This window comes from Perna viridis, chromosome 10 (genome assembly GCF_037379345.1).
Source record: "Perna viridis isolate PV_CMFRI_1.1 ecotype Kerala chromosome 10, ASM3737934v1, whole genome shotgun sequence".
Taxonomy (NCBI): domain Eukaryota; kingdom Metazoa; phylum Mollusca; class Bivalvia; order Mytilida; family Mytilidae; genus Perna; species Perna viridis.
The window spans coordinates 21760483-21773640 of NC_142454.1; the positions used below are offsets into that span (position 1 = coordinate 21760483).

Sequence of the window (13158 nt, forward strand, 5' to 3'; positions counted from 1 at the left end):
GTGCTCCTCTATTCACTGTCCTATTCCTTCACTCTATTTAGCTGACTTAACAGCTGATCTTATCCAAAGGAAAGAATATTGTTCAGCTAGATCTTTTACAGTGACTTTCCTACAACCATGACAGTCTTTTGTTACCAATCTGGTTAACAATTCAATGGATTGACAAAGCTATTGGGACATTTAAAATGACCAGTTGCTATTGAAAGAGTTGATGAATACTCACTTATGAATCTATTCATAGCTAGCTCCTAGTTATTTAAATCTGAAGCAGCTACCTGGGTTATTCCTGTTTATCAAATAATTATTTTACATTACTTACTGATCTTCTGCATTGCCCAATTTATCCTCTAGAGCCTCATTTTCTTGTTTAAGTTTAATACAGTCTTGCTCATGCCGTTTCATGTCTTGTTGGTCTCTGTGGTAAAAAAGGAGTTTATAAAAGAGGGTATTGAACTGAATATTCCTGGTTTAATTGTAAATCTTTACTTTCAAATATAAAAAAATATGTTAAATTTAATTCATTCACTTGTTTTATATACCTGTTGATGAGTTCAAGAATTCATTAGATGAGAAGGCAGACAAACGTATCATGCAAATTAATGGTAAACACACAACAGAAACATACAGTTCCTCGTTTCATTAATAACTACACTCTACATTGCTATGGCATAAATTGGCTTTTATGGGTATATATTTCTGGAGCCATTTTTTTACTGTTGAACATTTTTGTGCTTGTACATGAAAAATGAATATTCCACAGCTAAGCTCCATTTAATTCATGTAAGTAGAAAATCAAAATGTAAGGTTTTCCATTGATATTTTGATTAATTGTTTCACTATAGAGAGGATAAAGATATCTTGAAGGGAAACAAATGTCTTACTTCTTACGTAAGCATTGAAGCCATTAAATGTAACCCAAACTACCTTTAACCAAGCTATTTAACATATTCACTAAGAATGAGTCTTTATGGTTGAATGTTTGATAATTAAAATTACAGTGGGCAAACCTCACAAAATGATACTGCTGCTCCTCCATCTACACATATAAATTTTCTCTTTTAACTAACATTTGAATATATACACAAAACTTAAAATACACAAAATAAAAGTCAAAACTAACAGTTGGAAAGACCATAGATGTTAGTCTCCCACATTCGGCAAGAGCCTCTCAATATTTCATAAATAAATCTACTATCAACAACTTATGTGCCCATGCCAAAGGGAAGTTTAGCAGCATTTGGAAATTTCCTTTGTCTTATTTGCATTTTCAGCTAAAAAGTGTAAAAAATTACTTTAATACTTGAAAACAAATTTATCTCAAGCTTTTATAAAAACCATTACTATCATTCTAATATAGGGAAATATTGCATGTCATCTTTCAGAGGAAGGAAATGTCAGAAATTGTTTCAATGAAACTTCAAACATGTTGCAAAAACAAAACCAAATGAATTAAAATGAAAACGACAAATATATATTGTCATTCTTTTGTCTGTGCTTAGGATGATACACAGCCAACAAAGAATTCTCTGTAAAACAGCTCATATAAATATCAGATGGTCTTGATATGCTCAGGGTAATACAAAGCTAAAAATGACTCCTCTCTATAACAGCTCATATAAATACCTGATGGTCTTCATATGCTCAGGGTAATACAAAGCTAAAAATGACTCCTCTCTTAAACAGCTCAAATAAATACCTGGTGTCCTTCATATTTTTCCATTTGTTCTTCAATAATGATAGTTCTGCAGTTTGTTTCTCAAGGGTTTTCACCATTTCTTTTTTATTGTGTTCTAATGTTTTTATCTTAATATTATATGAGTCAATTTCATTTTCATTTTTCTCCTTCTCCTCCTTAGAAATAGTCCTCAGTTTTTGGACAAGCGTTTGTAACTCCTCTTTTTCCATTTTTAATCTATGATTGTCAGATTTTGCTTTTTCACTTAATTCTTTGTACTTTTTGGTTTCAGCTGTGTAGTGCACAATGGCTGTTTTTGCATCTTTTACAACTTCATCATCTTGTTTACTGGCCCTGTTAATTTTTAAAATATCATGCACAACACAATTTTAAAAAAAGTACATGCAATACACTGTTATTATAGCAAGTGGTGCATTAGTAAAATACAGGACAGAAGTTACAATAGTCACTTCAAAAAATAGTCTCATCAGTTAACATCAACATTCTACTTGAAACAAGTAGATTAATGCTTCAATATCAAATTAAACTAGAAAGTGTATAGTTCACAGATCTGGAATATTGCATTTTGCATAGATGGGGTGAACTTTCATAAATGTTTTCAGTAAGCTCTTAGCTTCCACTAAAAAACCAAATTCCCCTTTTATCAACCTCTGAACTAATGTCCAGTAATCATTAAAAGTATATATCATGAAGACAATAACAATGTTAAAAACCTGTTTTGTAATTCTAAAATGTATTTCTGTTGGTTGTCATTAGCTCTTTTATATGTCTCTACTGATTCTGTCATTGCCATCAGACTCTCTTCTTGTTCTTCAAGTCTGAAATAGTTACTCTGTAGAAATGTACATGGAATTTACCTATTTAACTAAAATGCTATGAAAAATAAATTTTGAATTACTCAGGGCAAAACAAAAAACACCTATATATATTTCAAGAAGTCATTTAAATTAAATTGTTCATAGTTTTCCTGGTATTTAACATCAACTTTGTGTTATATGGCTCCATTAATAAATGGGGTTTATAAACCCCACCTATTAATGAAGCCATATAACACATAGTTGATGTTGTTAATAGTCTGAAAACATGTCCCAAAATGTGGCACAATAATATAAAGCTTCTGTCAAAATATCAAGTGGCTATCAGATTAGTAGTTGCAGAGAAAAATGTAACAAAAAAGGAGGAGACAGAGGAAAGCACAGGCACCATGATCACTTTATACACAGCCAAATGTGTCACACATGATAATCATATGGTGCTTGATTCATATGATTATCATATGTTAACTTTAGCTTAAAACATAAGACAATCATATGTTTGTGAAAAACATATAATAATCATATGGTGCTCGATTTATATGATAATCATATGATGCAAACCATATGATTCTCATGTGTGGCACATTTGTATGTGTTTTGCCTGTGTACCTTCTGTAAATGTTACCAATATAAAACCTGTATTTTTGTTCTATTCATGCACTGCATGTAAGACCCAACCACAATCCATTATACTTTCCTTTCATATGTTCCTGCATGAAATAAACTGAAAACTTAGAGAAAATAAAAAAAAACATATGAAGGGGTGAAACATTCATTCTTATTGCTAAACAAGCTACACTTACCGTCTATATTCCCAAAGCAGGTAAAAAGGTTGGCCACATCTGGTATAGGGAACTGTTATTCTCAAATTTCTTAACTAATCCAAAAGTAACATTGACTTACTTGTTTCTAAGATAGGTTGCATCATTTTGTAAACTTTTGATCTTTTCTTCAGCATCGTCCCTTTCAAACTGCCAACTGATTAAACTTTTGACCTTTTCTTCTGCTTTTTGCTTTTCATACTGCATGCAAATAATTTTGTGTTCACATTTTTCTTTATATCTGTAAAAGCAACATCACAAGTTTAACTTTATATGCATATGATATTACTACTCAAAGCGAGCACTTGGTAATATTTGTACTTCTTACTTATGGGAAGGTTTTATCAAGTGACTTCTCAGATTAGTTCATGCAAAATCAAACAGTGACATGAAATATGTATATAAACCATTAGGTAAGAAAATCTTTAAAAAAATTAACTTGTCAAAAATAACATTGACTTTGCTGGGTCTACAAATGTGCTCAGCAGTATGCATAACAATAAAGGGCTTTTTTATAATGTAAAGTGAACGTGATGAGTGGTAGCAAAACATATAACAGAAATTAAGTTCCAAACAGACCAATACACACACAAAGAGGGACAGTTAGAACTATGAATTTAAAAACATTTATCATACTTAAGTATACATTTGTTTTTATTTTTGATCAAGTGTAACATTGTAACTTATAACTCCTGAAGGCCTGAACTGTTTACTAGGTCAACAGTTTTTACTATTGACCAGGGCAAGAGCATGATTCTCATTCTCAAATTCTCATTGGCTTATCAAAGTTCATTTGTTCTCTCGGTTTATCTTTGAACAACGTTAAATCTCAATAATGCATGATCAGAGAACAATTAACAATCACAGTTGGACTTGATTAAGAAGGCATTGTTATGGTTAAGTATAATAATACATTTGTTGAGTGTTCAATCAGGAAACAACAAATCATTTTATCCTTCGATACCACGACATGACCATAGGAACAATGTGTAAAAATGACAATAAGATCAGACAAGTTTAACCGTAGTTATCATAAATAAATGAATGTTACCTTTTTGACCCTTTTGGCCCTCCTTACTAAATACCACTTTGTGTTGTGGAGAATAAAAAAAACTCTTAAAACAAAATTTCAACATAAATAATCCAAATCAGATTACCAATAGACTATAACTGTAAATTATAATTGTTGTAACACCTACTTTCTTCCTTTTAGCAACTTAATCGTCTTATTTTTAAAGATTGGGCCAAAATGTTGAATACTATCATAAATGGTATAAAATTATTAAACTGATGCCAAGGACAACAATTATCAATAACAGCATGTCACCATTATATAATGTCTAGTATAAAAAAGTTATTTTTCCGATGAAGTCAGTATAGTTTCGCTTTTTACCCTTTGACCTTAAAGATGCTCTTCCATGGAAACGCAAGTCACCTGATCACAATTCTGTTTACTGATTGGCCAAATACTGATAACTTAGTTGCATTACAAAAAAGACTATATAGAAAATTGTGCGCCATGTATTAATTCCTGAATGAAATGTACAAAATTATAAGCAAATTTTACTGGGTCGGCTATCTGTTTTTAAAGATAGTACTTGTTTTTCTGCAATTTAAAACTAGAAATACAGCAAGCAAGCTCACAAAGAGAACACCTCTGCTTCAAATGCATTTGAATGTATAGCCAGTGCATTCAACTTTCTCCCATTGCAATCGCTAACAGTAACAATATTTCTTTATGCACATCTACATACGATGCTCAATGTTCCAATAAAAATTCATCAAAATCCCTTGAATGGTTTAAGAGGAGTTGTACTTATGAGTTTTTAGCATGTAAATCTCTTAAGTGGAATCATCTCCCTTTGGAGTCCCCGACAGTAATTATATTCCTTTATGCATATCCACATATCTTGCAAAACCTTCCTATAAAGTTTCATCAAAATCCCTTGAATGATTCAGGAGAGGAGTTGTGCTTATGAGGTATTAACATGTAAAACCCTTAAATTGGATTATCTCTCTTTGGAGTCCAAGAAAGTAACTATATTCCTTCATGCACATTTCTTCATATCAAATTTCTTTAAAGTCCCTTGAGGACTTAAGAGGGAGTTGCACTTACAACAAATGTGGACAGATGGATGGACAGCCAGACAGGGTGTTTGTTGTGATAAAAAAACAATAAACAATACTCACTGTTTAAAGTCTTCAACAAGTTTTTTTTGGTTTTCTCTTGCTTCGTTTCGTTCAGATCTGCATTGATCAATGTGGACTTTAAGGGACACAGCATTCTGGACATCTCTACAATACACAGCACATGAATATCAGTTACCTTTAACTTTAATCATGCAGATATATACAAATCTTTTCAACAAGAGCAATAGAAAGAAAGCATGGTTCAAGTAAAAATACTTATTTTATATTTGGATGGAGCAGTGTAGCAAATAGAGTTGTCACAGTCTGAGATGTATATTATGTATCCCTATTTTGATCCTCTGACTTGCATTACAACACCACCTTGATGAATGGCATGTCTTGTACTACTAGATATTGTGTACTTAGTTCACAGTTCTAGATTAAACCTACAATGAGGAATCAACTGGACCAGCAAAAGCCATATTTTATAAACACACTGGCCAAGAAGTCTTGGGTATTAGCCTTAGTGCAAGCGATGTTGTCATAAATTTGTCTGTTGTATAAGTTTGAGTCCTGTCAAAGGAACAACCAAAACTTAGCTTGCAAATTTGACAGTTCTAATCATGGAAAAGGAAATAGTCATAATAATTAATTAGGATTTTTTTTTTTTCTCAACAAGGGTTTATTTTTGTCTTGCATGCATATAAAAGTTATAATTACACTGGAACTGGTCTTAGACAAGTCTTTTAAAGTGCCAAAACTTGAGGTTTTCCCATTCTGAATTTTAGCTCAGTAGGAAATTTACCCTTGCACAGTTTTTGCTTCATTTTTGAAACTAAAGTCTATTACCATAATAGCATATGACACAACAAAAAAATTCTATATGAATGCAAAAAAAAAAAACAAAAAAAAAACAGATAAAGTGATGCCCCCGCATTTAACCTTCATACAGCTATATCATAACTCATAATTGTAAAAAGCACTTTGTCAGATGTGTTATTGTGTCTGTGAGACACAAATGATGCCCCCGCATGTGGTTTTGAGTAAAACTCAGCATAACTGAACAAAACTTAAACTCAATCTGTAACTAATCATGACAGATTCACATACCAAAAACCAGTCAAATATGTTCAAGCATTTACAAAAAAAATGCGAAAAACTATTATTTCAATACAATTTTTAAAGTGCAGGGCCCATTATTTTGTAAAACTCAGCATAGAAAAATGAAACTTATACTCGATTTGTAACTAATCATGACAGACTCACATACAAAAAATCAGTTCAATATCTTCAAGGGTTTACCAAAAAAGTGCAAAAACTGTTATTTCCTTGGAATTGTTCAAGTTCAGGGTCCATAATTTTCGTAAAACTCAGCATAGTGGAACAAAACTTTAACTTGATCTGTAACTAATCATGAAAGACTCACATACACAAAATCAGTTCAATATCTTCAAGGATTTTCAAAAAAAGTGCAGAAAACTTATGTGACGGACAGAATTACGGACGGAATTACAGACGGACGGAATTACAGTCGGACGGAATTCCAGACAGACGGACAGGGGTAAAACAATATGCCCCAACTTATTGTTGCGGGGGCATAAAAACAGTAATGATAGACATATTTCCTGTGCTTTAGATATTTGAAGAGGTCCAAGTTTCTTGAGGCTTACATGAGATTGATGTAAAATGCTGAATACAATTGTTCCTATGATTTTTAAGAGTTTTGTTCCTTACCCTAGTTCTACCTCCTTAAGATAAAAACAGGTTTTTTTTTATGATTATTATCAATTTCGGTTGAAGATCAGAATCAGTATAGCAGTCATCAGATACTATAGATTTGATAAGCCTTTAAGCGTGTGAAACTATCTCTTACACTGACAGGAAAATAGTTTCATTAACATATATTGTTAAGATTTAAATGCAAACACATAGGACATCTTTACAGTTATTTATAAAATATCAAGTTTAATTTCATGTTACTTACACCAATAAACAAATCTTTTTTCTGAACTTAATATGCTGATTAATTTGGTTTGTTAAAGTTCGTCTTTCAAGAGCAAAAAATTCAACAAGAAGTTGTCCAACAATTTTGACTCAACAAGACTTTAGTAGGACTATCTTAAGGATTATTTCAGAGATTGAAAGTTTCTATCTATTATAGTTTTCAAGATATTGGCTCAAATCTGTAAAAAAAAAAAAGCATTTTCCATCTTTCAAGGGCAATAACTTTTAGAAGGAGTCGCCTGAGAACTTTGATCCCTGAAGACTTTTGAAGGCCTTATAGTAAGGGTCATTTCAGCAGCTGAAATAATTATGCTACACCTAACAGTTTTGGAGATAAATGCGAAAAACACAGTCTGACCCCTATGTTCTATTTTTAGTGATGGTGGCAATGATCTTCAACAGATCAAAAATCCCCACATCAGTTCTATGTAGGATACCCCAAGAAACATTCATATTAAGTTTGATTCCAATTGGTCAAGTGTTGTCAGAGGAGAAGATTTTTGACGAAAATAACATTCAAAATAGCAAAAAAAACATTGAAAAAGGGCAATAACTCAAACATGGCTTAACAGACTAAAATAAAAATTTGACCACAGATAGATTTTATCATGCTAAACACTTTTACCCTGACAGAATTTTGCTAAACCTAACGCTTTTGGAGATATATGTGAAAAACTACTGTCTGACCCCTATGTTCTATTTTTAGTAACAGCCACCATGTTTTTCAACAGATCAAAAATCCCCATATCAATTCTATGTAGGATACCCCAAGGAACATTCATTTAAAGTTTGGTTCCAATTGGTCAAGTGATGTCAGAGGAGAAGAGTTTTGAAATATTGTTAAAGACGACGACAGACGACGACAGATCCAAAGTGAGCTAAAAATGGAGCCTTTCTTTGCATTAGACAGTATGTCGAAATCCTACACTATATAATTATGGCCACAGAAGGCATTTTCGTCACATAATTCTCTAAATAAAAAAAAAAACATAATGAAAGAAAAAAAACAACATTTTTCACCTTTTGAGGGCAATAACTCAAACAAGGAGTCATTCGACAAATTTTGTAAGCCTTATAACAGTTATGGAGATAAATGCGAAAAACTTCTGTCTGACTCCTGTGTAGTATTTTTAATAACAGTAGCCAGATTTTTCAACAGATAAAATATTAGCACATCAGTTCTATGCAGAATACCCTAAAGAACATTCATACCAAGTGTGGTTCTGATTGGTCAAATAGCTTCAGAAGAGAAGAGTTTTAAAAAAAAATTGGAAATGATGACGGAAGACAAGACAGATGCCAAGTGATGGCAATAGCTAGCCAGGACTTTGGCCAGGTACTAAAAAGAAATTATCAAGAATGGATGAAAAACAAACATTCTACATGGGTTTTAATAAAACACATATTTTTACCATTTTTGACCCCCATTTCTAAAACTGCAGGGATCACAAACTCCAAATTAAATAAGAATCTTCCTTTAGTGGTAAGAAAAGCATTTCAAAATTTCATAACAACTGTACAACCACAACTTAAGTTATTGTACAAAAACACAGTGTCTACAGACAACTACACAGACAACAACGACTACAGACATTAACACCATACCAATATACAACTGCAAATTTTTGGGGTCATATAAAAATCATAAGTACACGTCACACTGTGGTTGAGTCACACCATATTAATAAGAATACCTTTGTGATCTTTTTTCATTTAAATTCAATCTTTCAATCTCTTTGTCTAATACTCTTATGTGGTTTTCTAATTGTTTCTTTTCTCTACTATCATTTTCTCTGAAAAAAAAAATAGTAAAATGTTGTCTCTCACTGATAATCCTGGCCAGCAATGTAATAGAATACAAAATGTTAATGAATCTTATGCATTTAGCTTACCAAAACCTGACAGCCTTAATTATATTGTTATAATTTTTACTGTCCAATGAAAAGTTGTAATATACATGCACATTAACTTACATGGACTTGTATCAACAACTGAATCTTAGTGATAAACTGTTCAAAGTTTCAACCTTAATAATTAAAGGACTTTAAAATCAGTAGTCACTTCTTCTACACTAAGGTTCAGGCCATATAGAAAGACAGATTTATATTTTCATCTAAGAATAGTGTTTCCAAGTGGCAAAGTTGGCATGCTTCCATGTACTGTCATGTTACAAAAATGATTAAGAATGTTGAACGAGTTAAAGAAGAGTTAAGATAATCAATTTGCCCATTATCAATTCTGAAATACATGCAATATGTTTGAAGTAGGTCTGAAATGTTGCTGATAAAATAAACTTTCAATTCAGATTTAAGGGCTGCATGTTTTTATTTTAATTGTCAACTTCTTCATATTGATAATTGTATTGTTGTTCAATGACTTGCATTGATTCTCTGAAAATAAAGAGAGATGTTGCCAGTATTCAAAACCCAAACATCAATCAATACTAAAATGTAAGATGAAAATATTGCTAAATAGTTTAGGATCGTTTGAAATAATTATAAAAGAACAACAACAGGCTCCCAAGAGCCTGAATCGCTCACCTGGTTAATATTTTGTCTTTCAAGGGCAATAACTCTAATAAGGAGCTGTCCAACAATTTTGATTCTATGAAGACTTTGGTAGGACTTACCATAAGGATCATTTAATCAATTCAAAGTTTCATTCTATCTATTATAGTTTTCAAGATATTGGCTGAAAACTGCTAAAAACCGAAATTTTTCACCTTTCATGGGCAACAACTCTTACAAGGAGTCGTCTGAAAACTTTGATCCCTAGAGACTTTTGTAGGCCTTAATAGAATCATTTCAGAAATAAAAAGCTAGCTAAACCTGATGATTTTGGAGATATATGCAAAAAACAACTGTATGACCCTGTATGTTCTACTTCAGTAACAGCAGCCATGTTTTTCAACGAATCAAAATTCCATACATTAGTTCTTTTCAGTATACCCCAGATAACATTCATATCAACTTTGGTTCCAGATGGTCATATAGTGTCAGAGGAAAAAATTATTGAAAGAAATCACATTAAAAACAGCAAAATAAATGAACAGTGTTCTAATGTCTCTGTGAAAAAAAAGTGCAGAAAGCTATCATGACAAATCCCCATGATAATGATATCCAAAATATAAATTTAATATTTGAATTTATTTTCAAACCTTTATATTCTTGGATTTTAACAAAGGTAAAGATTAAAGATTAAGCCAGTACTATGTACATTGATATTGTGTCCCCTAAACTGTAATGATTTTAAAACACTATATACATTTACAAAAAAGGCTAGTTTGTAAGACTCTTTTTCTGTGCATATTAAAAAAATACAATATGCATTGATACATGTGGTGCACAAAACTATATTTACCTATACACCTAGAAACAGTTGATGTTCACATACTTTTTTTCAATTAACATACATTAGAACAGACCGAGGAATACCCAATATGACACCAATAAAGCATGTGATACTAATGGGTTATTGCATTTATATTGGTAAATATTATCCCAACCAGATATCATATTGCAGGTTTTGGTCAATCATATTGGCCTCAACAGCCATACTGGCCCACAGGGATGCCTCCGGACCAATATGACAGACCTCAAACCTATAACAAGGCCAATATGAAATTATATATTTATTAACATATAATATAAATGCAATGACCCTTTTATTAACACAGACATCCTCATGTGCTTGTACAGATTCTTAGAACGATTCCAGTATGTGATAAAAGGATTATGACATGCATCGTTCAGTTTGGTCCCATCAATCAGTCCTTAATTGGGCCTGATATGGAAGTCTCATACCAGTAAGATATGGAAATTGCAATGCAATAATCATTAAATATCATATAAGCTGATAAATACAATACATATACATACATCTTTAATCTAAGATCTTGTACTTCTTTCTTCAATTCTCCATTCTCTATATACAACTGGGTGTTGACATCTTTTGCATCAGAACCTCGATGTTCGGGCTTAGGATCCCTGTTGTTAAGAATGTTCAAGATGTACATTTATGATAACTGCACATAATAAGTTAAAAATGGTTACTGTAAGCATATCAATTTACTATGTACTAATTTTCTATTTTTTCACAGTGGACAAAAAACTAAAAAATAATACAACTGAAATTGATTTTTAGCCCTATAAACACTTCTTATTCTTTATAACCGGCAAAAACTGATACAACCAAATGTGTTCAATTAAAAGAGTTAGCAATCTTGAAAATTAATACATTTACAGGCATTTTTCTATTTAAATGTTAGATTTCATTGGATATCTGCATGTACTTGCGTTAAAAGACTTTGAGTCCACAAGCATGGTTAAATCAAAAAACTGTTAGCACTGGGGGTTTTTGATCTTGTTTTTTCTTGGTTAAAATCACTGCTCTACTCTTTCTATTCATTAATCATAAAATATAGATGATATGAGGGAGATTTCAACTGATAATTGTTTTAAATGGAACATGCTTAGTACATTTAATGTTTCTTGACAGATTACTGCAAGAACTTCTTCTAAATGCAATTTTTTATTTAAACATCTGTCAGGGTCAAAAAGGAGTCCCTCAAATCTTCAGTTCATTTAAAGACCAGATCTTAATTTTGTTTGCAGAAATAATAGAATATTATTGTTCAGAATGGCATTTTTTCTTTACCGGCAAACCCAATATGTCATATAAGAAATTCAAAACTTCAAATGCACGATGAACACACGATAGAAGCGTTTGTTTATTTTTGTACTTTGATTATTTCCTTGATTCAACAGTTATTTTTATATTATTTGCTATTATTTCAATATTTTCATTAATTTTCTGTTTTTTGTTTCGTCATCTTTTGTTAATTTGTAATTTTTATTTTTCATCTTTCGTCTATCGTGCGTTTAAACGCATGCTAGGAGATTACGTTTAAACACATGATAGAATGTTTGTTTATCGTGCATTTAAATGCACGACGGGAGTGTACGTTTAAAAGCACGATAAAAGCATTCATTTATCAATAGTTTATTGAGCGTTTAGTGTGCATTTATGTATCGTGTGTGCGTGCGTGCGGGAAACCTAAACGTTTCAAGGAGTGTATATACAGATATATACATGTATATGCCATCCTGTGGTTGAATAGGACTTTGTAGAACAGCTGCAATATAAAATGCTCATAATTTTCCTATGAATAGAATCAAAATGATTCCTGGTGATGCAAATAAATAATATTTTTACCATGGAATGGCAATTCACACTAATTCTTTTAACCATCTCAATTATAATTGAGACAAAACAATCAAAATGAATGGCCATGACACTGTAACACTTAAGTTTTTATATTCATAATCAGAAGGTTGTTTTGATTAAAAAAAATAGGATGTATGTAACAATGGTGTGTCAAGTTTCACAAATGGAGGACCTTCTACCTACAAAATGTGGAACAGAAATATTCTGAGCCAATGTGGCAGTAAATGATATTTTTAACTCACAAATTAAAATAAATAAGTAAAGGTTTACTGGCTACATCAGTACATTATTATCGTAATGCAAAGCCAGAAGGAATAAACATGTTAAAAAATATTAGACTGAGGTCAGACTTAAACAATTAATGTCATGTGCTCTATAATATGCAAGAAGACATGACATGTTACATTTATGAAACAAATGCACGTGTTTTAAAATCAGCAAAACATCAGTCTATAGACTTAAAATG

The 13158-nt window shown here is 31.7% G+C and overlaps 1 protein-coding gene across 4 annotated transcripts in view; it reads right to left on the reverse strand.

Moving 5' to 3' along the window:
* LOC148604955 (uncharacterized) overlaps positions 1-13158 on the reverse strand; it is a 57495-nt gene that overhangs the window by 26079 nt on the left and 18258 nt on the right. For 3 of the 4 annotated variants that reach the window (XM_088550514.1, XM_088550515.1, XM_088550516.1), the window contains 7 exons: positions 11345-11452; positions 9161-9259; positions 5523-5627; positions 3415-3573; positions 2410-2514; positions 1697-2029; positions 320-415 (listed from right to left, as the gene is read on the reverse strand). In XM_088550514.1, the coding sequence (XP_088406640.1) occupies positions 320-415; positions 1697-2029; positions 2410-2514; positions 3415-3573; positions 5523-5627; positions 9161-9259; positions 11345-11452 (1005 nt within the window). The remainder of the gene's footprint in view (positions 1-319; positions 416-1696; positions 2030-2409; positions 2515-3414; positions 3574-5522; positions 5628-9160; positions 9260-11344; positions 11453-13158) is intronic. The other variant, XM_088550517.1, reaches the window with a different exon arrangement.